Source organism: Camelus bactrianus, chromosome 5 (assembly GCF_048773025.1).
Source record: "Camelus bactrianus isolate YW-2024 breed Bactrian camel chromosome 5, ASM4877302v1, whole genome shotgun sequence".
Taxonomy (NCBI): Eukaryota; Metazoa; Chordata; class Mammalia; order Artiodactyla; family Camelidae; genus Camelus; species Camelus bactrianus.
The window spans coordinates 45245159-45272217 of NC_133543.1; the positions used below are offsets into that span (position 1 = coordinate 45245159).

General features: G+C 34.4%; 1 protein-coding gene across 2 annotated transcripts in view; it reads left to right on the forward strand.

Annotated features, from left to right (window-relative positions):
• Window positions 1-27059, forward strand: part of SLC4A10 (solute carrier family 4 member 10) — a 250673-nt gene that overhangs the window by 88143 nt on the left and 135471 nt on the right. For both annotated transcript variants that reach the window (XM_074363779.1, XM_074363780.1), the window contains exon 3: window positions 22409-22555. In XM_074363779.1, coding sequence (XP_074219880.1) covers window positions 22409-22555 — 147 coding nt within the window. The remainder of the gene's footprint in view (window positions 1-22408; window positions 22556-27059) is intronic.

Below are 27059 nucleotides of genomic sequence, written 5' to 3' on the forward strand. Positions count from 1 at the left end.
AGGGATAGCTATTTGTATTTCAAAGGAAATGTAAAGTTCATCACAGTGTGGGGAATTGTAGAAGCTGACGTCAGAGTAATGGTGGTAGTGGTGGGCGGGGGTGGGTGTGTCTGTCTTGGTGTAGTCTAAAGTGCCAGTAGGCAGGCCTGCAAACAATAAGAAGCATCAATTCATCCAACAGTTATTTGTTGAACCTCTTCTATATTCCTGTACTGTGTTGTATGCCAGGCTTTCAGTAATCCTTGCTTCAAGAAATTACAATCAATTGGGAAATGAAAAGAAAAAAATTATGACAGACCAGCATGTTAGGTGCTGTGTGAGACAAGAGGGCAGGAGAGGCATCTATCCCAGCCTGTGTGGTCAGAGTAGACTGTCACTGGAACAGAGTTAAGGACAATTGGTATTCCAGTTATATATATATATAAGAAGTCTAGAGGCATTGTTTGTGTTTGCTCTCTTCAGAAGGAAGAAGGTCAGATAATTCATCAGGGAGGTAGTACGGTTTAGCAGTTTAGTGTACAGGCTCTGAAACCAGACTGTATTGGGTTCAAATATCAGTTCTGCTTCTTATTTGGTATGGAACCTGCAGCTAGTTAGTTAACATCTTTGCACCTCAGTTTTCTCAATTGTTAAAAAGTTATCCTTTTTAGGATACATTTTCTAAAGTTTTTATGGGAAATAAGGGAAAAATAGTTACAAGAGTACCTGACATAAAAATTACATTAATATTGAGAGTTATTATTGCACCACAATTTAATGTATATACACCATAAGTTAATTTTTTAAACCAGAAATTATTACTAGTGAGATACAACGTATATATTTTTTTATCTTTTTGTTGAAAAGTGAAACCCAAGTCACCTTAAATAAAACTAATAGCTCCTAATAATCCATATAGCTGAAAAGTAAGTGTTACTCACCTTGAAAATTGTAATGTAGCCATTTAAATTACAATTAAATTCATTGTTCTTGGATCTTATCTTTAGTTATAACAATTAAATAACAGGAGAGTTAATATAATATTTAGAGACAGCTTTAGACAATTATGTCTACTCTATGGTGGACATTTTGCTTGATGCACAGAAAACATTTAAGGTCTGGGAAGGTTATGTTTATTGGGTGGTTGTAGTAATTTGCTATGCTATCCATATTCGTTACACAAAGTGATGAGAGCAGAAACTTGAAAATTTTAACCTGGTAATGGGTAATATAAAGCTAATTCATCTTTAGATTTGAAATACCATTATATTATATTTTTTAGCAGCTCATTTACTGTCCTACTTATGTCATACCATGACTTAAGCTATGCTGATATTCACTAAATTCACACAAAAAAATCCTAATAAAGCAAGAAGTTAGCCTAAAAATCTGTGCAGTTCCAGGGAAAAAGCCATCTTGGGTTTAAGGACTGTGATTGATAATCCACACACAGATAATTGAAAGTTAACAGTTAACAATTTATAAATAATTACAGTAAAATACTGGATGGTCTATTTGAATGGAAAATACCTAATACAAAAATAAGATTTAATAAGGTCATTTTATTTATTATATCAATGGGTATTACATACATTTCCTTTTACTGGACATGGTTAGGGAATACCTGTAACTATATAATGCTTATTAAAAGAAATTTCTGATTGACAAAACACAATTAGATGAACGAGGTTTTGTTCTTTGTTTGATGTCTATATCCCAGAAGTGAATAGTTGTGACTAAGTCACTGGGGATTGAAATTAATATCATAGAATGCAAAGTCTAGAATTTTGAAAGAAAAGATGAAAAACCTTATTCATGTTGACTTTCTAAATATTTGTTCTGCTCCCAGGTCTTACTAAATAGATAAACATTTTAGCATTTGAGGATGCCGTGTAGGATTCTGCTGTGATGCATGCGAAGAATTAACAGATCTAATAGTGGTTCCCAGACTGAGTACCCTGGATCAGAAAATAGTGCAGGGGCAGTGAGACGGATGTCATGGTTCAGGAAAAATCAACTGGTAGTATTATATAAAGTAAATGGGAGAGCGCCAGTTAGAAAGATGGCCTCACTTAGGGTAACGGCGGTGGTAGTTTCTTCTTTTATGTAATTGAAGGAAAAGACCAGAGCTCCACTTTTTAAGAACTTCTTTAGTTATATAGATAAAACATACCAAGAGATATTTATTTTAAATGAAATAGAATTGGGAATTGCTTTTGAAGACAAACACACATTTCATAAACTCTTCCTTCTTTAAGATTTTTAATTTGAAAATTAGTGTTTCTCAGGACTTATATGTATATACTTAGCAAATAGAATTACTGGTATAGTTTAACACCATGAGTACAGTTCTTAGAAATGCCAGGTATCTATAAAGTCTCAGGTGCAATATATTTATGGAAATATATTGCAATTCCAATAATGGAAAATGATCACCTGACCAATATTAACAGCTTGGTATATTATATTAATATACTGACGTATATTATACATTCTGATGAACGATAGCAAATGTGTAATTTTCTCTCTCCAAACCTATTTCTTCTTTTGTTTTACATATATGTTTTGCCATTTTCTTTCTCTTTTCTTCTATTACTTAAAATTAAGAGTACGCGATTTTACTAGATTTTGTTTGCCTCCTATTTTTCTGTTGTTCAGTCAGTAAGTTCTTTGACTCTAATCTCAGGGTGTCTCTTCTCATCCTTTCATTTTCATTTTCACTGCTCTAATTCTTTTCCTCTGTGTATACTGTGTCTTTCCCACAATCCACTCTTCATAGTATTGCCAGAGTGTTCTTTTTGAGCATATGATGGTAAAGTGTAGTAAGTAGCATTGAATCCTTACAATTAGACCACCTCAGGATTTTGAGTAAAGGTTAACTGATTTTTATTTTTGTGGGATTGGTACTATCTAAAGTATAAAATTACAAAAGGGTGGATGCATTAATATCCTGGAAATTTTTTCTTGTACTTGCCCTTTAAAACGTGTAGTTGATACAATGGCCAGGTAGCACCCATGATGCTCAGTTAAATTTGAATTTTAGGTAAACAATGAATAATTTTTAGTATAAATATACCATACAGTATTTTAATTTATCATTTTTTATGTGCTAAATCTGGCAACTAGTGATACTAGTGGCTGTTTCTATGAACTACCAATATCCTCTCTTAAGGACTGAGGTACTTATTTCCATGGTTGCTATAGGAGTTGCCTGCTGTTAGCTCAGACCTGTGTTCTTCCCCAGAAATTATCTTCAGTGGAAGGGAGCTGCCTCCTTTGTGGCATACTGAATTCAATAAATGACCAGAGAAGAAGTATAAAGGCCCAGCCTCTTGCCTCAATTTGGTACAACTCTGAAAGGCTATCTCAGTTTCAGGGCCTCTTGTTCAGTTAACCGAGGTCTTTATTGCAAATATAATATAATTCAGTAATATGTCACTAATCATGTAAGAATTTAAGTTTAGGTAATGTAATTAAGTTCATAATTAACGCTCATCAAATATTTAATTACCTTTCAAACACTTAACATGTAAATACAGAGTTTCTAATTATGTTGCACTACGCTAAATAAATTAGTTACATTTTAATCTGATATTCAGGAATTCATAAATTTAAAACTTTAGTGGAAAAGTGAAGCTAATATTTAAATCTTGGCCTATAAATTAGACAAAAAAGACATTTTCTTTATTCTGTATTGCTTCTAGCAGACAGTAACATACTTTCAAGTCAGGGATTTGATGGAGAAAATGATAACTCTATCTTGATAATCTTTTGCACAGTTTGAGACAAAAATTTTGGTTTACTAGTTTATTTCTTTTGGGGACCACTAATATATTATGGACCCAAAGTCCAGAGATAATGTGAGTAAAGCACCTAGCACAAAGCTGTCATACAACATAATTCCATCAGTGGTGGTACCCTCCCACTCTCTGCATTTCACCCAATGCATTCCTGAGCTTTTATAACTAAAATTGTTTCTGACCATAATCATTGCAATGTCAAAAGTGTTTTTCACTAAAAATGGAAGATAGTAAGTGCTTGTCCTATAATTATGATACAGTTTTTGCAACGGAAGTAAAAAAAATTTGAAAAAAGTAAAGAAAAGAAAGAAACCAGAAAACAGACTTAGACCTTTTCTTTCTGATCTTCTATCTCCAAAATTAGCCAGCAGAAAGAAAAAGTGAATTCTGCTGGGAGAAACAAAAGTTGACTTCATAGAGGCAGAGATGGGCTTAGAAGGATGAATGCGAATTCTGAAGGCAAAGAACGAAGGATGTGTTCTATTTTGGGAGTGGCAAATAAGGTGTGGCTAACACATGGGGATTGTGTGTGTGGGGTTAAAGAATGGCTGGAGATGAAGTTTAAGTATTTGCATGAGGTAAGTCAAATAGTGCAGAATGAATTAATCTTTGAAGTTAATGAGGTAAGTGCTATTATTATCTCCCTTTTATGGGTAGAGAAACCAAAGCACAAAAGATTGACTTGCCCAGGCCATCACTAGCAAGTGGAAGAACAGGGATTCAAAACCACAAGGGTCTGGATTTTTAACACCTGTGTGATAGAAGTAACCATAATTTGGAGCCTTGTTTTTTAGGTGACTGCATGGGGCAAGATGTTTATTAGGTGGAAGACTGGGGCATATTTAGTCACTTAATCATGATTATTTAAAAAAAGTTGAGCGTATCCTACTATGAAACAGTAAGGAATTTGATAATTTGCTGGTACCAATATCACAATAGTTTTTGAAATACTTTGCAGAGGTTTGAAAAATTTTGTAGTTAATAAATTCCCATTAGACAGATTCATGTCCACAAATAGGAAAGGCTGTGTTCCACTGGAGACTGATTTTATTATGACTTCATATTCTCTTATTTAAAATTCTTGTCTCTGCTGCACCACAGAATGAATAATCTTTTTGTTTCCTTATTCCAAGTGTCTTTTCTTTGAAAAAGAAGGAATCGTTTTTACTGCTGTTATTGGTTGTTAACTTTTGTGCAATTTAGTTTTGATTATACAGGCTCAATGTCAATTGATGGGGTAATTCTAAGTGGTATTTGGTCCATTGATAATAATTAGTGGAGTTAATTAATTACATAGGATCCATTTGAAATTGTACATTTTTCCTGCCAAACACTTTGGATATTTGAGGATGGGAACTAGGTAGATAGACTAATACTGAAGATTCCAGAAATAAATAGTGACTAGTAAAGTCGATTCCCTTAATGAGCTATCTTTGCCACTTGTGCACATTTCATAATAAATTGTTCTGTTTTCCCATGAGTATTCTAAGAATAAGAACCAAATAATTTTTTTAAAGTCTTTAATAATGGAATTACTTTTATTCCTAGAATTAACTCTCAAGTAAGCTATACATCATGTTTCATGTTTATTTTAATTGTTCCATATGATTTCTACTTGTGACCCGCATCGGTTTATTTTGATGTATAATTTATTCATATTTTGTCTGCTTGATATTTTGTCTATTTGAAGTGAGTGCCAACTTGACAGTTATTTATAGTCTGCTTTTATAGTATATTGTAAATATGAAAGACCTAAAGTATTTTTCTAAATTTGAACATGGTTTATTAGACATTTGCAAGTATTTATAGACATGTTTGCATGAGGATAGTAACATATTTTAATGTGCATATTTGTCTAAGAAAACTTGCAAATTTATGGTTTCATAATTTAGGGGTCCTTCTTATACATTTTTCATCCCTAATTTAGGATGTCAGATTTTATGCAGCCAATTTTAGAATAACTGGTTGTTTTGTTAATCTCCCTCATTGTTCCTTATAAATCTGGCTCTGTTTAATACTATTCTCCACTTGTCAAAGGCACAGTACAGTATTTGGGGTATTTGCTATTTAATGTGACTTGAGACATAGCCTCTGTAAATGAGAACTGTATGTGTGTGTATGTATATGTAACATTTTCAATCAATGACTGTTTTAAAGATGTGAGATGAAAGGAAATTCCTTTTCATTACATTAAATATAATCCTATAAATATTAAAAGAAGGAATTTTACAGCAAATAAATTATTCCTTTAATCCTTAAATATTTTTCTTGAAAAATATTTAATACTTTGAAGACAAACCACAAATGACCAAAGCTTCTTAATGTTTACTACGTAGGTTTTTATTAACATTATACCTTTGTTTCGAGTTTTCCTGACATCTGAGACTTAAGTGTGTTGATTATTCAGTTATACAGTTAAACTGTGTGGAAGTAGTACTATGAAGGTGACATTGTGAAGGAGATCAACTTAGCCTACTTCTTGATTAAATTCTTAAATCTCTATTTCAGCTGCTAATCTTCCTCCCTAGAGCTATCCTACTTTAAAGCTTTGTGGCTGCGTGTGATCAGAGCCTCCACAGGTCATCTCCTCACAGTAGAAGCAGCAGGGGTGGGCTACCAGTCAATTAGGACTTTTCTTGTGAAGTCATCATCATCCACCAGTATTAATTAAGTGCTAATGCTGTACAAGCACTGAGCCAAGTTCCTGTTTTATACTCTTTATTTTTCAAGGAGGTTTATATACTGGTGCTGTCAATAGGGCACTTGAGTTCTAGGCTCCGTTGGAAGAAAATTACAGTGAATAATAATTGGAAAAGGTGATGGTCTTTAATTTTTGGATAATAGACACCTATAATTTTATCAGTACTAGAATCACTGGAATCTTAATAAAGTTAACTCCATTTTGGGTACCAGTATTCTAAGGTTACTCTTTGGAATGCTCTCTTTTATATTTTCTCCCAGTGATGTTGCTCACTACCCCATTCTGTCATCCCTCTTTCCTGGCTACCTAGTCATCCCTACTGTCTTTAGTGTGTCAGAACTTCTGAAAGCACAATGAAAAAAATCTGATTCTTTTTCCTTTCTTTTTCTATCAGTTCTACCCCTTAATGAGCCTCAGGTGAGAAAGTAATAAAGGAAACCAAAATGATTGAAATCTGATTAGAAGAAAGTAAAATTTTAATTTTCTGCTGGTAAATTAAGCTTTTGTCTTATCTCTGCAGCAAGAAGATTATGAATATTCTTTTTTATTAAAGTATAGTAGATTTGCAATATTGTATTAATTTCAGGTGTATAGCATAGTAATGTAATATTTTTATAGATTATATTACATGTAAATTTATTACAAAATAATTGCTATATTTCCCTGTGCTGTACAATACATCCTTGTTGTTTATCTATTTTATTAAAGTAGTTATGTCTCTTAATTCCATATCCCTAACTTGCGCCTCCACCCATCCCTCTCCCCACTGGTATCCACTAGTCTGTTCTCTGTATCTGAGTCTATTTCTGTTTTATTACATACATTTATTTGTTTTATTTTTAAAATTCCCCATATATGTAATAACATACAGCATGTCTTTCTCTGTCTGACTTATTTCACTAGGCATAATACCTTTTAGGGGCATCCACTTTGCTGCAAATGGCAGAACTTTATTCTTTTTATGGCTGAGTAATATTTCACTGTATGTACACACACACACACACACACATCCATTCATCTGTTGATGGACACTTAGATTGCTTCCATATCTTGGCTATGAATATTCTTTTTGACTACTTTCAAAACTGCTTCTAAATTACCTTAGAAGCATCTGTAATAAAAGTATTACAGTCTTATTAGCAAAAAGGTTTCTGATTTCTAGCTAAATTATTTAGAATTATACCTATTTTCTCCTTTGCATAACTCAATTTTTTCTTGTAATGATAAATTGTCATGATGTAATTAGATGACAATATAACAGGAAAGCATTTTATGACATCACAATGATTAATATAAAACTATAGTGTCAGCAACACCAATGCAGTTAGTAACAGTATTGATCATGAAAATGAAAATCATGTTTAGTAAGATGAAATTTTGACTGTTTCTTTCATTTCACTTTAATTTTCTCTTAAGTTTTATTAATATACATTCTGTCTGTTAAAAAAAATTGCTCTTAATTGTCAACCACAGAGGCCCTATGTTGTCAGCTCTTTTCAGTTCTCTGTTGCTTTTGAAACTTTGGACTATGCCTATGTTTTTAGATTCCCTTCTCTTCTCTCATCTCCCTTCCCTTGGCTTCTCTTCTCAGAACAGTCTTCCTTGGTGTTTTCTCTATCTTATCCACTGTCCCCTCTTACTCTGCCTGACATTTCTATATTTTTCCCCAAGTTAAAATAGTTCTATTGTTTTAAAAGTTATCAAAAGAATATTTTAAAACAAAAATTATTTCGAGTTAGAAAAACTTGAGAAATATAAAAAAGTATAAAGAAGGCAAACAAAACAAAACCCCCAAAACCCATCACCTAGAAGCAATACTATTAATATGAACAGAATAACAGAATTAATATTATAAACAGAATATTAGTTTAATTATGTGTCATAATAACACAGACACATAATTATAACTAAATTACATGTAAGTGGAATTATGGTACAAGTATTAATCTTTTAAATTACTCTCTTCATTAAAAAAATCAACACCTTTTCATGTTATTATCAATATATTATTTTAATTATACTTAGTATTTCATTGCATGGTTGTACCATGCTTTATTTAACTAATCCCTTATTGATGGACTTTTTACTTCTTATTTATCTCTTTTAAACAAAGTTGCTATGAACATTATTGTATATGTGTTTCTGTGCACTGATTTTCCTGATACAATTCTCAGAAGGAGAATCACTGGGTCAAAAGGTTATAAAGTTAAAATTTTGATTCATGTGTTTATATGGTCTTCCAGATGACTGTACTGAAATACACTCCCATTAACATAATGTGAGAGGTCCCACTATTTCTTCAAACCTCTGACAATTCACATCTGTCTTTTAAATGTGGATTTCTCTCTGCATCTGTCCTTGATTTTTTTTCTCACTATTATTCATTCCCCTTCTGGAGAATTCACTTCCTGGGATGTTATTTTCACTTGTAAGTGCCATAGGAGTCCATATGACATATCCAGAATCCTCCACAAATGTCCTGTGGGCCTTCATGCAGTGAATATACCCAAGGTAGACACACTGAAGAAGAGAAATGTAACTGAAGCAGAGGTCCTCCTATACAAATATTACTTAAGAAAAATGCTAAGAGAATACGTGGAAAGAGCAAGACTATTAACTTAGAGTCCTTGAAAGACTGTTATATGAAAGGTGAAGTATACTATCGTTTTATGTTACATAAAAATAGTAGAGTTTTGTATGAGTAAAAGAAACTAAGTTGTTAATACTTCCCTGTTGGATATAGCTATTTAGAAATGTTTCGTTTAGAAATGTTGGTTTGACTTCTTCAGCTCCTGTTTATTTCACATGTAAAAGTGAGAGGTTTCAGTCAGGTGCTCTCTAAAGAATTTTACTGCTCTAAATCCTGTGATCTTTAACTGAATTTCTAGAGTATGCTTTAAAATTTAAATTCCTTGTTAACTTTGCTTAATATTTAAATACCTTGAAGTTTTTAAGTTCTCTGACTGACAAGAAAAGTTCATTAGTTTTGAATTTGAAAGGGACTGCTCACTCTGTATAAATGAAGGGTTTAAAAATGTCCTGTAAATTATTCACACATCTTGAAAACTGTAGAAACTTATTCATTACCTTTCTTTAGGAAGAAATTTGAAGTAGAATGGATACAGCAAAAATATCAAATATAAAATTTTTATGGAAAGATATGTCTGGCTTCGTCATCTTAATGTATAAAATTAGGTCATACTTGGTTAGCATTGACAATATAATACCTCAGAGGTGCTATCTGCCTGGATATTCTGGAAGTATGGTATTCCTCCTGGGGTTCTCCTCCCGAGGTTCTGTAGGTTTACTTAAACTAAATGGTTGAATCAGTCCTTAATGTCTCTGAACTGTTGCCACCCTCAGTGAGAATTAATGGGACTTCAGATTCATTCATTCCTCCAACTCTCTACTGAGTGTGTGTTACTAAGTGCCAGACTCTACTCCAAGTACTAGTAATAGAGCAGTGAAAAAAAGAGACAAAAATATGGACTTTATCATATCTATATTTTAGATATGCCCCTCAAGCTTGATCTCAACAATTGTATAACACTGGACAGCCTAATCAATTAATCTCAGTTTCTTCTGCCACTAAGTAGAAGTCTCGTGGCGTCCAGGAAGTTGGGGTGATGCAAGTCGCACTGGAGTTTGTGACTACTCACTATCATTTGGTGCAAGGTCCCATCTACTAAAACTGTTGATCCTTCCTGTTTTGTCTGTACAGGTTTGTCCAGTCGTCACACAACCTCCTTCTCTACATACATGCATAGCAAAAGTTGCCTTGAGTCTTAAATGTTATACTTAAAAGTTTTTCACTTCCCTTATTGTAAGGGTGCATTTTATATGCATCTCGCTGTCCTACTCAGAGTAAGCTCCTTAGTACCTAAGTGACCTTGTCAGAAAGGCCTTTAGCATCAGTCACATGATGGGTCTAAAACCAGCCACACACACACAAACGCGCACACGCACACGCATGCTCGCGTTGTAATCTAGTAGCTTCTGTTGAGTTTGGAAAAGGGTGCAGACTCTCCCCCCATCAATGATGTTTCCTCCCAGTGGCGAATGGAAGTGAGGGGCTGTTATTCATTCTTGCTAATCTTCATTTATGGCATCATGCTCCTTCAGAAGTGGCTTAATGACTTTAAATCTCAAAGCAAAGGAATTTGGGTTCAGCTTTCCTTCTTCCTAAAAGGCTCTTTGGACTCTATGTGAGAGAATGAAAATGGATGCCTCCTAATTTCACTTTTAAGCATCCTCTTAGCTCTATGCTTTTGCATTGCCCCAAATAATTATTCTCTTTACTCAGAAGTGGGTACTTACTTAATATTCACATAGTTTGAAACTGTGTAAGTGGATCTTTCCAGAAAGTGAAGTCAGCATTATTAAGGTAAATCCATCAGATCACTTCTGGGTATTAGAAATTGTCAACAACCTAAACAAACAGGAAGTTTCATCTTTATGTCCCCACCAGGCATTCTCTTCTTTTGTTGCCCCCATAACCTTGATTGACAGCATTTGCCTGTTTTCATGGCTGCTTTCACATCGCCGTGGTGTTTTCAGTGAACATGGAGTTAGGAAGAGATGTGCACAGCTAGCTCTGGCAAGCTGGTGTAAGCCTGTTCCCTCACACCACTGCTGCCAGCTTGTGTGTGGTAGAGCACAAGTCATTGTCGTCATTCTCCCTTCACAAGGCATGCCATCTATTTTTCACTTGGCAATACAAACCCTATCTTCTGTCCTCTCCCCTTCTGTGAGCCAGTGTTTAGATTTTTCAGCCTACTCCAGCATAAAATGCTATAAAAAGTTTGGATTTGCTGCCATTCATTTAATTATTCAGGGAACACTTAGAGCATATAATATGCCAGGTACTGGGAATGTGAACGTGATTAGACAGACCATTTTACTACCTACAGTGCCTATCATAGGCATTATATAGCTGATTATATAAGTAGTAATTTAATTGAATTTTTGAAAAGTTTTATAAGGAAATATAAGATGCTAAGAGAATGTATACTGGTGGTTGCATGTGATAAAATTAGACAGATTTGATAGGTCTGATTATATGGTGGCATAAGAGTCGCCAAAAGCAGTAGAGGGAAAAACCAATGCACAGGCGCTCTCTAAGTCTCTGTGTTACATGAGCTAAGTCCCATAGGTCAAAACAAGTCATATGGCCAAGCCCCATTCAAGGGGTTGAAGAATAGATTCCACAACTTGATGGGAGAAGCTGCTAAAATACTGTGGCCAGTAAAAAAAAAAAAAAAAAAAAAAAATCTGACTATTTCCTATTTGTAAACATCTATGCAGAAATTCCAAATGTTTTTCATCTTTGCTTTCAGATATTTTAATTGTTTTATTCCTTTAGTTTCACAGTTGAAGTCCATCAACTGTCTTCATGGAAAAAAAATTTTTTTCTCAACAAGTCTTCAGTGTTTCCAAGCAAGCCTTTCTGTTCTTAATTACCATAATTCCCAGAGTGAGCCACTTTCTACACATGCACATTTCTTTCAGATTAATACAAGACAAAACTAGATCTGGAAAATTTTAGTTTTACATTTTTGCTCTTTTCCTATTTCCCTGAAGCAAAGTGGCAGGGCTGTTCAGAAATCATAATTTCATTAAAATGAGGTTGAAGTATCCCAGAACATATGTTGATCTCTTTTTCCCTTTTCCTTGTAAAATAAAACAGGACATAAATGTTTTAAAATAATAGTGACATTGTAAGTTTTTGTGATTATAAAAATACATGCTCTGTCTCACCTTATTTTTCCCCTGCTCTAGCATGCACCTCACATTATCACCTAAAATTGTTCTGTTTTTGTGTATATTATGTCATTTTTCTATTTCCCAATCCTCTGCTAGTCCAAAACCTATTTTGTTTAAGATTCAACTCAGGTGCTTCTCCATGAACTTTTCTTTGATTGCCCAGGTTATCTTTGACTTCAATCTATTATTAACTCCTACAGCATTTAATGCCTGATACTACACAAGAACATCAGCTTAAATGCAGATTGTTAATTTTTTCTGCTTTTTATTTTTATTATTCCCTGCTGTTTTCTTTGCTAGACTTGGGTTTTGCGCAATTGAATGGTTATCTTTTTTTAAGTGCAGGGATCATATCCAATAAGCATTTCCTATTATCCTGTTTCTTGACTAAGTTGTATTAACCTCCCTTTGAGCACTGTAAACATCCAACCTCAAGCTGTCTTATAACCAATCAAAACTGGGAATTCTCTTGCCTTTTTTTTCCCCTTAGAAAATACATATTATTAGGATTCATTCATTTATTCAAGAAATGTTGAGGCTTACTGTACTCCAAGATGAAAAACAACACTGCTATTTCAAGACGCAAAGTATTTTGGTTGCTATGTTTTGTTCAAGATAGTGTTATAAACTTATAAGAAATAGTATTTTTGAAAATATGGCACAGTATCTTCTAAACTAGTAAATCTCAGACTATGGCTCCTTTGTTGAACAACTTTAGCACTTTCTAGATTTTTATTTTCTGTATAGAATCGGCATAGTTATGTGTCCCTTGGTGTTGTAATGATTACAAATATGGCCCTAGGATTAGATGACTATGACCAGCATTGATTTGACTTTTTTATTCTTTCAGTGAAACAACAGTGCAGTTAAGTAGCCTAGTAGTATCTCTTTGCAGTGTACACACATACACGCTCTCTTGGTCTCTTTCTTTCTCTCTAATGCTCTCCCTCAGCAGAGAGTGTCTGTTGGACTTAGAGTTCTTTGATATATTATGATAAATGATGCCTTGTTGTGTTTTCTGACTCTGTTAGAGTCTCCATGGAATTAAAGATCACATGCTTTTTCAGCTTAATGTACTTGACCTTTTCCCATGATTGACACATCTAAATAAATGGCTGTAGCAACTCAGTAATTATGCACCAGCTGTGTTATATTCATTTCATGGAAAAAACACAGAGTTCTATTCTAAAGTAGATAGTTTGACCCCTTCCCTGCCAGCTAAATAAGGATAGTAGTTAATTAGTGTTATTGTTAATCATAGTAAGGTTCCTGTCCATTCCCAAATACATTTCTTTCCTCACTGCATTTTGTAAACACTCAGTGTACTATGACCACGGCCACATTATGTGTTGTTTCAGTACTTCTATTTCTTATATAATGAAAATATTTACAGTAATTCTGCACCTGCTTGACAAGATAATTCTCCTCAATTTGTGTTGAAAATCCAGTATTTGTTAGCAAGATTTGTGCTCAGAAAGCAATGCTACCTTTAATAAACACTTAGTTTTTTAATGGACAACTGTATTTTTCCCTCAACTGACATACAGGTAAATTCTGAATAAATTGTAGTGTTTCATGTTTATTTAAAAATATTTTTTTCTCTAAATAGCACTGCTCTTTTCTCACTAATATTTTCAAAATATATTCATGTCTAAATGATCTGTATTTTTATTAATTTGGGTTTTTTTTTTAACATGATATGAAGTTAATTCTTGTTGACCATTTTGACTAATTTAAGAAGTACTCTTTTGAACAGATTCTCCTTTGAACTAAATTTTTGGCCTTTATTTATCACAAAATAAAATTGTTCCCTATTTAATCTTGAAAAAAATAGTTCAGATTAGGTTTAATAATTGTTAAGTCATTTCAGAACCATGATACTTATCATTAAGTTTCTTGAACTCTTTGTCTTCTTAAGTGGTGTCTATTCTATTTTGGATATAATATTGTAGGGAAAATTTATGATAATATTGACCTGGAAATGCTATTTGTATTCTTTTTTCCTACAGGATTCTGAGGTGAATCTCTAATTCCTTAGGCCAGGATTATTATATTTGGGATTAGAAGAGTTGGAAGTACAGAGAAAAGCAGGAAGACAATGAAACAGGACAGGAAATTTTTATCTTGTGTTTCTCTTTCTTTAAGCTATGGAAAGTGAGCTGTGTGAAGGGGAACGAACAAGCTTGAGTGTCTATCATGTAACAGGCATCATATTCAATATTTTTTGTCTATTATATTATCTCATATAATCTCTGTAAAAAAATCTCCTTGACCTATTGATAAATTTTTAACATCTATGTTTATTTATTTTGTCCTAAAAGCAAACATAAGGTTTCTGAGTCAAAGGAAAACTATCATTATTATTTAAAGCAATAACCACATTGGTTCTCCATGCCTCATTCTTCCCCTTCAGGGTAATGTGATGAGAATCAGATGGTTATATGCACAGGAGGGGTGCCCTAAAATTATGAGTCTGGGAATTTATATAGAAATTGCTATACAGCTATCTTCTCCCCACCTTGAGAGGCAGATAAATCTTTTCTCCCTTTTGTAAACAAATCTCAAGGAAGAGAAGGGAAAAGTCCCCAGTTTAAACCCGTTGGAATACAAACCAGTAGCTCTGGGGATTTATTAACTTATGAAATGTAAACACATAAAACTGGGAGATAAGTGACTATCTGAAGGTCTCCATCTATTCAGTCAACTTTTAACTTCCAAAGCTTGTCCTTTAAGCCAGATCCCAGTTTTTTTTTTTTCACTTTATAAGTCTCTGACCATACAGAAACATTAATCTATTTACTCTGTAGTTTCATAGCCATAAATTGTGGCAGTTTCTGCATTGTTGCTGTGAAGTTTGTGGCCATTAGCTTTGTCTCCATTCTTAAGTTTCTTAGTGTGTTTAGTAGCATAATGGATTATTATGTGTGTTTTCTATGTATTTTACTTAAAAATATCATCTCTCTGCAAAGATTTGTATACACAATAAAAATTTATTGAGTACCAAGAACTATCACACACTGTTCTGGATCCTTGGGATACATCACTGCACAAATGAAAGATCTCTGCTCTTCTGAGATTTAAAAACCTTGAGGGAGACTAGAAATTAAACACTAAGCATAATAAGCAGATCACTTATTATGAAAGGTTCCTGAGTAGCAGTGAGAATTTCAAAGAAGCCAGTGTGGCTAGAGTGAAGTGGAATGACAGGAGATCAGTAGGAGAGATTAAAGAACTAACAGGAGTGGGGCATGCAGATCACATAGGGCCTCACAGAGCATTAGGAAACTGTGACCTTTTCTCTGCATGAAACGCGGAGACGTTAGAAGATTTAGCTGAGAAATAACATGCTCAACATGCTCTAACTTGCATTTTAAGAGGACCACACTGGTTTCTGTGCTTAGAACAGATCATAGAGGCTAAAGGTAGACTCATGAAGACCGGTCAGGAGGCTATTGCAGTAAACCAGGTTGGGTAGCATGTGGCCTTGACCAGAGTGGTGAAGTGAAGTAAGTAAATTCTGGATATATATTGAAAGTTGTCCCAACAGATTTCCCGATGGACTGGCTGTGGTGTTAAGAGAAAAAAAGAAGTCTAAAATGATTCCAAGGTTTTTGGCCTGAGCAACTAGAAAAATGTTTTATCATCATCATCTAAAATAGACAAGATTGTTGGGGAGCAGTTTATTGGAGGGTTGGGGAAGATTAGGAGTTTAGTCCTGAACATATTGATTTTGAGATGTCTTTCAGACATACAGTGGAGGTGTTAGGTAAGCAGTTGGATATGCCAGTTTGGAGTTCTAGAAAGAAATTTGAACTGGAGATAGAAAATTGGGAGCTTCGCACATACAGATTTAGGTTTTGTGGGGCCTGAAGCTTATGCAGTTTTGAGAAAGAATTCAAAATTTGAATATAAATTAGATTCAGAGGTGAATATTTATTTAAAATGAGAAAAAATCAAAACAAATGCTTATATGGAAACTGATTAATAGCACAAAATCAAAACATTTAGAGAAGTAGCATAATATTTTTAATAACTGTCTGACTTACCTCTGTAATACTTTTTACCCTACATTCTTGACCTCTAATGTCAAGGACTAAAAAAAAATTTGTGTGTGTGTGGGGGGAGGTAATTAGGTTTCTATTTATTTATTAATATGGAGGCAATCTAGGATCTCATGCATGCTAAGCACATGCTCTACCACTGAGCTATATCCTCCCTTCTTCAAGGATTTTTAAATTTTATTTTCTCTGGAGAATATGGAAAATTAATTCAGTCTTTATTATGATTAATTAAAATTTATTTTAAAATTAATGATAGTCTAGAAAAGTTTCTTTGATCTCTCCAACTTATCTACAATTTCTTGAAAATTTTCAGGAGGGTCTTAAAATTTAAGAAAACGTCTATCAAGTTTTTTTGCATATATCACCTAAAAGATTTGGAAGAATTTTCCAGAGACTAACTCTGGTTCTATGCAGTGGAAACCTTGCTTCTTCTCCACTGCCCATGTAGTTCCTATGCTAGGCAGATTGTAATCCCTCTGCGTATTGTGACACAACTTCAGCCCTGAATCTTTGTGTTGCAATGTCAGTGAGTTTGGCACAGTGGGTACGAGGCCAATGGAAGCTACTCCTACTTCTAGATAGCTGAAGATAACTTATGGATATATGGCAGGGATTGTGAATCACATAGGTATAGTCTATTAAACCCAACCTAAATATATCTTCAGCTCTATCTCCTCTTAGTCTCCCCAAATCTCCACAGACACTCGAGTGCCTCCCATCATGAAGGTATCTTATATTCACAAATTTTCCTAAAATATGTGACCATGAGAACACAGTCTTTTAAAAAATTAAAATACTTTATTTCTTAGAGCAGTTTTAGATTTGGGGAGATGGTACAGAAAGTACAAAAAACTCCCATACATCCCCCTCTGCCCTGCAAAGTTTCCCCTATTATTAGCATTTTGCATTAGTATGGTACATTTGTTACAATTGGTGAACCAATATTAGTAAATTATTATTAACTAAAGTCCATAGATTACATTTGGGTTTACTCTTTGTTTTGTAGATTTTCTATGCATCTTGACAAATATATAATATCACATATCCACCATTACAGTATCATACAGGATAGTGTCAATTCCCTAAAACTGCCCTGTGCTCCACCTATTCATCCCTACCCTCTCTCTCTGAACCCCTGGAATCACTGATATTTTTAATTGTCTCTATAGTTTCACCTTTTCCAGAATGTAATATACTAGTCAGCATCTTAGAGTATGTAGTTTTTTCAATGGCTTCTTTCACTTAGGAATGTGCATTTAGGGTTCCTCCATGTCTTTTTGTGGTTAATAGCTCCTTTTTTATCATTGACTAGTACTCCATTTTACAGATGTACCGGAGTGTGTCTATTCATTCACCTATCAAAGGCCATCTTGGTTGTCTCCCATTTTTTGACAACTATGAATAAAACTGCTATAAACATTTGTGTTCAGGTTTTTGTGGGGGGATTAGTTTCTAACTCACTAGGGCAAATGCCTAGTGAGTAAATTAGTATTTAGATTAGGATCTAGACACAGACCTTACACTTTTCTCAAAAATTAACTTAAAATGGGTCATTGACCTAAATGTAAAATAAAATTATACAACTTCTAGAAGATAACATAAGAGAAAATCTGAACTTTGAGTCTGGTGATGACTTTTCAGATACAACACCGAAAAACAATCCATGAAAGAAAAATTGATAAATTGAACTTCTTTAAAATCAAAGCTTCTGCTCAGTGAAAGACACTGTTAAAAGATTGAAAAGATAAGCCATATCTGGGGGAATACATTTGCTAAAGACATATCTGATATAAGTCTGTTATCCAAAATATACAAAGAACTCTTAAAATTCAACAAGATGACAAATAATCCAATTACAAAATAGGGGAAAATCTGAACAGATATATCACCAAAGAAGATACACAGATGGTGAGGAAAATATGAAAAGATGTTCAACATCATATGTCATTAGGGAGTTGCAAATTAAAACAATGAGATACCATTACATACCTATTATAATGGCTCAGAGCCAAAACACTGAGATCACCAAATGTTGGCAAGGATGTGGTGCAACAGGAACTCTCATTCTTTGCTTGTTGAAATGCAAATTGGTGCAGCCACTTTGGAAGATAGTCTGGTAGTTTCTAACATAGATAAACATAAGGTTATCATGTGATCCAGCAGTTACACTCATAATTATTTACCCAAATGAGTCTTTACTTTTAACAAATCCTGCAAGATTCTTTCTGCTTCAAAAAACTTCTTCAGCCTGGTCTTCCTTGCATTTAATATTCTCAAGAAATGAGTTCAGCTGTGTGTCTTGGCATCCTTTGTTTATCTGAATATATTTGGATATAGTTTCAGACTGTTTATTTTAGCCTTGACTTGGCAACTTCTTAAGATGTTACTTCTGGCGATTGCCCATGAGATACACATTCCACAAACAAAGGCAATATTTATTCTACCCAACAGGCCCCCTGGACTTGCCAGCCAGGTCCATGGTGCCCCTTATCTTTGTCTATCTGAGAACGGTTATCTTCATTAGTAATTGTTCATTAGTAAATCTTCGATAGTAAAAACCTTTGCAATCTTTAAGGTTTAACTCTAGGAAATATTCACTATCTAAACTTCCTCAATTTTTATTCATTTCCCCATCCATTGAAAATGCTCTGAAGAAGGTTACAGATAAATATTAATTTCCAACTGTACTGGCTAATTTTTGGTCTTAATCTTGTTTCACTCCTTTATAGCATATGAACTGGTAACTTCTCCCCTACTGCTTTCTTAAAAATCTTTTCCTTTGGTTTCTTTTATAATTTTTTTAAATTGTGAAATGAAGCATACATACAGAAAAGTGCAGAAAGCTTATGTACAAAGTTTAATAAATATTTTAAAGCAAAAACTTGTATCAAGAAACAACATTTTTAGTACCCTAGAAGCACCTCATGTGCCTCTCCTCAGTCACAACTCCTATTCTCCTTTATGCTAGAGGTAGCAATTATTCTGACTTTTGTATTGAGCTTTTCCTGTCTAGTCATCCCTGAATAATATATTTTAGTTCTTCTGTTTTTAAAGCTTTGTGAAGGGAATTATACTTTTTTAGCTCAATATTATGTTTGTGAGGTTCATTAATTTTGTTGTGCATATCTATAGTCTTTTCATTATTTCTGTGTATATCCTATTGTGCGACTACAAATACACCGTACTTCATTTATACATTCTGTTAATGGATTTTGGGGTTGTTTCCAGTGTTTTGTCATTATAAGCAGTGCTGATGTAGACATTCTTCTATATGTCTCATACATATATACATCTGCATGCATTTTTCTAGGGTCCAGGGAAATTGCTGTGTCATAAAGTGTGGATATTTTCAGTTTCAGTAGAGAATGACACACTGTTTCAAAGTGCTTCTGCCAGTAACATACTACTATGAGCACTACGTGAAAATCTGATTTGTATCACACCAAGACATAGAAGTGCAAACCATTTCAATTTTTTGCCAGTGTGGTGAGAGTATAGAGCTATATCATGATGGTTTGAATTTCCATTTCCCTGAGAACTAATGGAGTTGAGCACCTATCCTACATTTATTAGCCATTAGGATTGTTTAAAAATTACATGCTTGTTTAAGTTTTTTGCCTATTTTCCCACTGAGTTTTCATCTTATTCTTAGGATTTATAGGATTTCTTTTTTATATCTTGTTTATTGGTTCTTTGTCAGTTATATGTGTTGCAGATATATTTTCATGCTTTGTGGCTTTTTCCCTGACTCTTTTGTAATGAACAGAAGCTCCTGATTTTAACGTAATACAATTATGAATCATTTATTTTATGATTAGTGTTTAAGAAATTGTTTCCTAAGTTGGCATTCAGAAGACAGTTTCCAGAGACAGTAGAGGGAAAAAGCAGTGTTAAATCTCCCATGTTTAACTGAAAGTTCATGACTTCATTTTCTATTGTTTTTAAGCCTTTTAAGCCTTTTTAAATCTTTTTTCTGACTCTTAAATAACTAGTTTTATGCAAGATGCCATCTGAATTCTTATTCTTGCTCAACACCTTCTCCCTTATTGATAACCTTCAACTTATTAAGGTAGTAGTGATGGTCCAAGTAATTTGAAATTGCTAATGTTTAAGATGACAAAATTTATGACTTATATTAAGCATTCAGTTTTATGATATGTCTTGATATCTGGTACGATAAGTTCTTCCTGGGTTTCCTCAAAATGTTATTGTTTATTTTTCTTTCAAGTTTTTCTGTGTAAGTTTTAGATTGTTTATTCAAGTTCTGTTAAAATAATGAAACCGGAAATTTGCATTTATGTCAAATGTATAGATTAATGCATGTCTATTTGGGAGGTTGGTTCACATCTTCTCATTGATTCTTATACATTAGTCCAGGGGATAACCAGGGTAATATATCACACTTGGGAATGCCACTTTTAACATAAATTGGAGAAGCCTGAAAGCTGCTAATTTATAAGAATAAAATAATGTCTTATTTCTGTTTGTATTCCTGATACCCAGCACAATACCACTTAATAAGTTATTTTTGTTAACATTTGTTAGGCATCTGCTATGTGCCAGACACTATGTCAGGTGCCAAAGATACAAAATGACTAACACATGGGCCTTCTCTAGAGAAGATTCATAAGAGGAAAAGTACTTACATGTAAATAATTACAATCAAGAGTTATTGTGCTTTGATGTATATATTACGCACTAGAGGATCCTAAAGGGGAAAAATGGTCCACTATATTTAGAATGAGTGTGAAAAATTTCACAGATGGCCTTATCCTTGAACTTTGGCTTAGGAGATATGTAGATATTCATCAGATAATCAGGAAAGACAAAGACGTTTCATACAGTGGGAAGAATAAGAACAGCATTAAGTAAAGGCACAGAGACTTGAGAACACCTGGCAACTCAGGGATGAAAGGGCACACACTGACTTGTAGTGTGTGGGGCAAAGTGGATTTAAAAGTCTGCCTGGAGAAACAGGCAGATAGATACTGTTTGCCTTTATAGAGTCGTAAAAATTTTATCCTATGGGCAACAGAAAGCAATCATCAAGTTTAAAGCAAGGGAGTAATGTAATCAGAATTATGCTTTGGAAAAAAACCTCATCAGTATTCAAGATGTATGAAGCGGGGCATGATTGGAAAAAAGAAAATGATAAGGAGAACATTCTAATAGTTCTGGTGAGAAATGAGGGTCTAAGCTAAGACAGCACCACTATGGATATTGAAGAAGGCATGGATAAAAAAGATGTAAAAGAGGACCTGGTGACAGGTTGAATGGGCTTTGAGATGACTGGATAGATGGTGCATTTACTGAGGTAGATGATAGCTAAGTGTTACCTGGGGGACAAAGAAAAGGATTGGTTGCATGGACATGTTGAGTTTGACATGCCTATGGGAAGAATGTCCAGGTAAATATGTCAAATAGGTGGATGGATGGATATATAAATCTTCAGTCTAAGAGAGAAGTCTGATATATATGTAATAGTTGAAATCATGAGGTCAAAGACAGAGTCCTAGGGAGTCCAGTCTTGAATGGGTAACTAATATGAGCAAAGCAAAGGAGAAGTAGGGGGACCAAGAGAAAGTTAAGTCATAAAGAAGAGAGTGGTCAGTGGTGTCAAGTGCCACAGATAGAAACAGTAGAGCTGAAAAAACTCCACAGGATTTGGCATTATTATGGGTCTTGGTGAAATCTATTTTTTTGGAGATAGTGATTATTTCACGTACCTAACTGAAAAGGGAAGGGAACTGGTAAGATAACTGATTACTTGAGTGTAGGGAGAAAATGGAACAATTTTTTAAATAAAAAAAGTATAACTATAAACTATGGGGAACAGACAAAGATTATTATGTTAGCTAATAACTTAATAGTGATTATAAAATATAGTGTAACCAAGTAATTAGTATCGTAGATGATTGTGATAGGTATGCTTACATAGGTACAGTACCAAAATACAGAGCCAAGCCCTAAGGTTCACACATCATAAATACTCAAAAACTAATTGCTGGATTGAATTGGATTGGGTTTCCATTAACATATGAACAATCATCTTCTATGTCTTGGAATAATTTAGATTTTAATTTGTGTATTTACTTCTGATGAAGGTCATAGGACACTGTTTATTGGAGTTCATGTGCCCCTGGGAGGAAGAAAAAGCCACCGACGTCACAGGCATCGTGGTCATAAACACAGAAAAAGAGACAGAGAGAGAGATTCGGGATTAGAGGATGGAAGGGAGTCACCTCCTTTTGGTAAGAATCTTTTCCCTTATTTTAATTAAATGTATGATTGTAATATTTGTACCATCCACAGTTAGCAGCAATACCTCATACTCATAAAATTGTAGTTTTTTAAAAGATGTTGGGTTGGGCAGATTGGGGAGGAGTGGGAGAGAAAAAGTTTAATCTTTATTTTTCTCTTCTGCTTTGTGAAGGTACGAATTGGCTTAGATTTGTAACTGAGGAAATAACAGTGATGTAGTAGAACTTAGTTATAAAAACTCTTGATAATTTGTACAAATAATACATTGCTCTAAGTAGTCTGAAGATCCAGGGGGAAATGCCTTTATTAAGTTTCCTTTTACACCATTGCTGATGCTCTCCAAATTTCACCCTTAGGATGTGAACTTTCTACTCTTCAGTGTTGCTCCTTTGAAAGTATACAGTTCACCCTTGAACATCACAGATTTTAACTGTGAGGTTCTACTTACACATGAATTGTTTTCAAAAGTAAATACTACATTACTACATTATCCGTGGTTGGTTGAATCCACGGATGTGGAACCGGATATAACTGACTACAAATCCTCATCCCCCATTGTTCAAGGGTCAGCTGTATACAGAATATCAAAGTATGGTGACATGGTAGTTGTTGACACTTCCTGAGTGCCATTAGAGCCTGTGTATGTGACATAACTAAGAACCTGGCTTTCAGATTCCTGACCTTCCCATCTCCTGTGACCTTCTTCTTTACTGCACCTTGTTCACTTATCCATAATCATGCACCCTCTGAAGTCACTAATGCATTTATTTTGCTCTCTGACTGCAGCTTTTCTCCTTACGTGCTAGTACAACTACTTGACCTCTCTACTTTTTTTTCTATCCATGTCATGTTTCTTTATTTCCTTATCATACTCTGATTTCATAGCCTGTAATTTGAGTAATGCTTCTGCTAATATTCTAAATACCTTAGGTTCCCTGTTTTAGTTTTATTCATGCCTTCACCCCCACCTTGAAAACCATACTTATGTTGGGGTTCCTCCATATCCTTACTTTCTCCCTGCCTCTCCAAGCAGGCATGCTCTGCAGGATGTAGTCATTCAACAGGGCAGATTGTAACCGTTTAAAGTCATTACAGAAGTGGACCTTCAACACCTCTTCCCAATTCTATTGTATTTTTTTCTATTTTTGAAATAATTATTTTTCAATCTTCTTAACCATTCTCCAACATCCCCTTTTTCACAAACATTTAGCAGATGCTTTCTACTTCAAAAAGAAAATATGTCACCAGAAAGAATTCACTCAACTTCCTTCCTATTAAACGTACAGGCGTAAGTATATGCCTATATCTACAACCGTCTTCTTTTCCTCTTAATACAATAAGGGAATTTTTTTTTCCAGTTATGTTTATTTCCTATTCCCTCCCACTGGGAAACTTACACAATTTATAATCTAGTTGACCTCCTCTTCTCAACTGGATTGTTCTCATCATCTATCCCCCCAAATGCCTCGAACCCACATTCCCCTATTCAGTTGTATTCAGATATGAGCTAAGTTAGCATGTGAAGTTTGGTGTAATAGTTTTACTTTTAATACTCTATATATTGCTTACTCAATACCTGGTTTTGCTAAGCATTGCAGAGAAGGCTGTGTATTTTTTCATTTTTAAATTTGTGTCTTTTAAGCTTGAGTGCCTGTGGACATTTTTCTGCATCCCTTTATTTAAGCAAACTTGCTAAGATAGGCCTAATGATGAATATATTAAAAAGCCTTTCCAGTCTGAATATACTGATATTTTTCCACTTAGAGAACTTTTTCCTGTTTTATCTGATTCTGCTCCACTTACTTTGGTCTCATCTCTGTGAAAATGTATCTGAATGTTGGATTTATGATATATGTTCTTTGCCCTTTTTTATAGATTAGAGTTAGTCTCCCATTGCTCATTTCATTATCTGCAGCATCAGTTCTGCATTTTACTACTTCTGCTAGGGTTTTTATTTTGCTGTAGCATTTTTAGTTTTCTTAAATTTCTTTCTCATCCTATTTTCTTTACATGTCCTCCTGTCCTTTTCTTTTAGTTTTGGTTTCTTCTGCTTGATAGAGACTGTTTTTAGTCTACTGATGATCCCCATTATTTCTGACACTATCTTTTGATCCTGAAGTAGGTAACTTTCAGAGGTATGATCTTCTTTTGGGCCATCAAAATTATTTTGACTTTCTATTGATTTGTAGTGCTTTTACAGACTCCAATTTTTTTCTTTTTACAAGGCAAAATATATCCATACTATGTATGTCCAGCTATATCCTAAGATTTCTTAGAGAGGCAGTGCCATCAGTGGGCTCTTTGTCTCCATCACTGTGTATAGTAATGGACATTAAACTTCCCCAAGTACCATGTACTTCTGCCAGAGGTAGAATGATGATGGCGAGAAGTGTTTAAAGAAAAATACTCTTGGTGTCCTGCACCAGCATGATAGAAGGATGATCGTGTCGGAGTCTGTAGGCAGAAAATGGAGGTGTGAAAAAGTCCCCCAGATTTTCAGGTTTTCATTTTATGAGGTGAAGTCTGGAAGTATAATGAAGAGACAACTGAGTAGATTTCTCTTACTCCAGCTCCATCTGTGTATAGTTAAGAGAGACTCTCTCTTGGACTCTGGGAATGGAATGTCTCTCGGAATAAGCTTTAATGGTTACTTTGAGTTTTCATCATATTCTAGTATTTGAGAAACTATATTCACATTATTTTAGAAATGTTTAGTAAACAAACTATAATATGTTTGTTACAAAGCTTATTCCCTCTGCCTCTATCATTTTCTTCTTTTTTTTCCCATAGCTGGATACATTAACTCATTTTTTTCTAGAACAGTGATTCTCAACAGAAAACCTGGGAGTTTTAAAAACATTTTGATGACCAAGCCCCATACCAATCAGAATCTCTGTTGGGGCCAAGCATAGGTATTTCAAATGTGCAGCCAAGTTTGAGATCCACTCTTCTAGAAACTGCTATTCGAAGTGTGGTCCATGAGCCAGCAATATTAGCATCACATTTGAGCTTGCTGGAAATGCAGAATCTCAGGCCCCATACCAGACCTCTTGAATCAGAATCTGTATATTAACAAATCTTAGGTAACTTATATGCACATTAAAATTTGACCAACTGTAGAATATTGCTTGTCAAAATCTTGTTGCACATTAGGGTCATATGAGGAGGGTTTTTTTTTGTTTTGTTTTGTTTTGTTTTTAATTGTTCCTGGGCCCCACTCTCACTGGAATTTTTTTTTTTTTTAAGTATCCCAAGTGATTTAATATCCAGCTAGGATCAAGAAATATTGATCTTAAGGAAGTCTTCCCTCTTTATTTGGTGAAACTGAGCGATAAATCAGGTGGCCCAGATTCTCCCTCTGATGTGTCAAACACTATTTTTGGGTGCACCTACCACCTTCCTCCCCCAACCGTCTGAGTATCTTTATTGACATTTAGACCTAGGATCTGTTTTATCAGGGACAAATGTTTGACACCCTGGTGGTCTCTAAGCAGTAGAACTTCCTAGATTTCACTTTTTTCAAGTTTCTTCAGTACTGATCATCTGCCTTTATTCCTGATCCACAGTCAGTTTAAGTGCCTTGATAATCAAGTACTCAGTTACATGCTGCAACTAAAACCATGTTATAAACACCATCCCACTTGTTTGGGCTTTGATATTCAGCATATGCTGAAGATTTCAAAGGAAATTTCTTACTACTTAAGAAATATTTATTTTACTTGGAAAGATTTCAAAGAAAATCTTTGGAAGACATTTCTACAGGTTCCTTAAAATTCTTAAGAATTCAGCTTCCAAAGAAGGGTAGAGGAAAATGTGAGGAAACAGCAAGTCCCTCTGTTGGGACTGTGGAAGTTTCTTATTGTAAATTGGCATATGGGTCTATGAAGACATGAAATAACTTGGAGTCATATTTCTGGGGCAAGCATCAATTTAACAAAAAGATTTTGGTGTAAATGTTTGAATTTTGGCACTCTTAAAAATCTTCTCACTCTAGTTTATGAGAAACATTAGCATAATCCCACCTTATTATGTGACCCGGTCATGGAGGCAGTGTTTTTAGGAACCTGGTTGTGTTAGTGCTGCATCCAGGGAAAAGGGAGCAGGCCTCACTGTAGCCAAAGAGGTTATGCTCATGTCACAGGCCTGCAGTGGCTGCTTCTAGTCCATCAGATCCCATGGTTGGAATGTGATTTCTAGGTGAGTCTAAAGATAGGCCCAGCTTTTTGGCTGTGTGATGGCGGTGGTGGTGATATTTTGATTATACAGAAAACTTTCAATCCCCACAAATAAATTCTACTTAAATTCTAATAAAACCTACTTTTGTTGCTGCAGTTAAACACAATCATTCATATAAGAATGTAATTAATTAATTTTTCTTCCTCTGGTAATCAGTGATAACAGAAAACTGCTAAAATTTTGCATCTTGTTTTTTTTTTAATGTTATCTTTCATTCACCTTATATAATTTGAAATTATATTTTCAACTGGGAACATA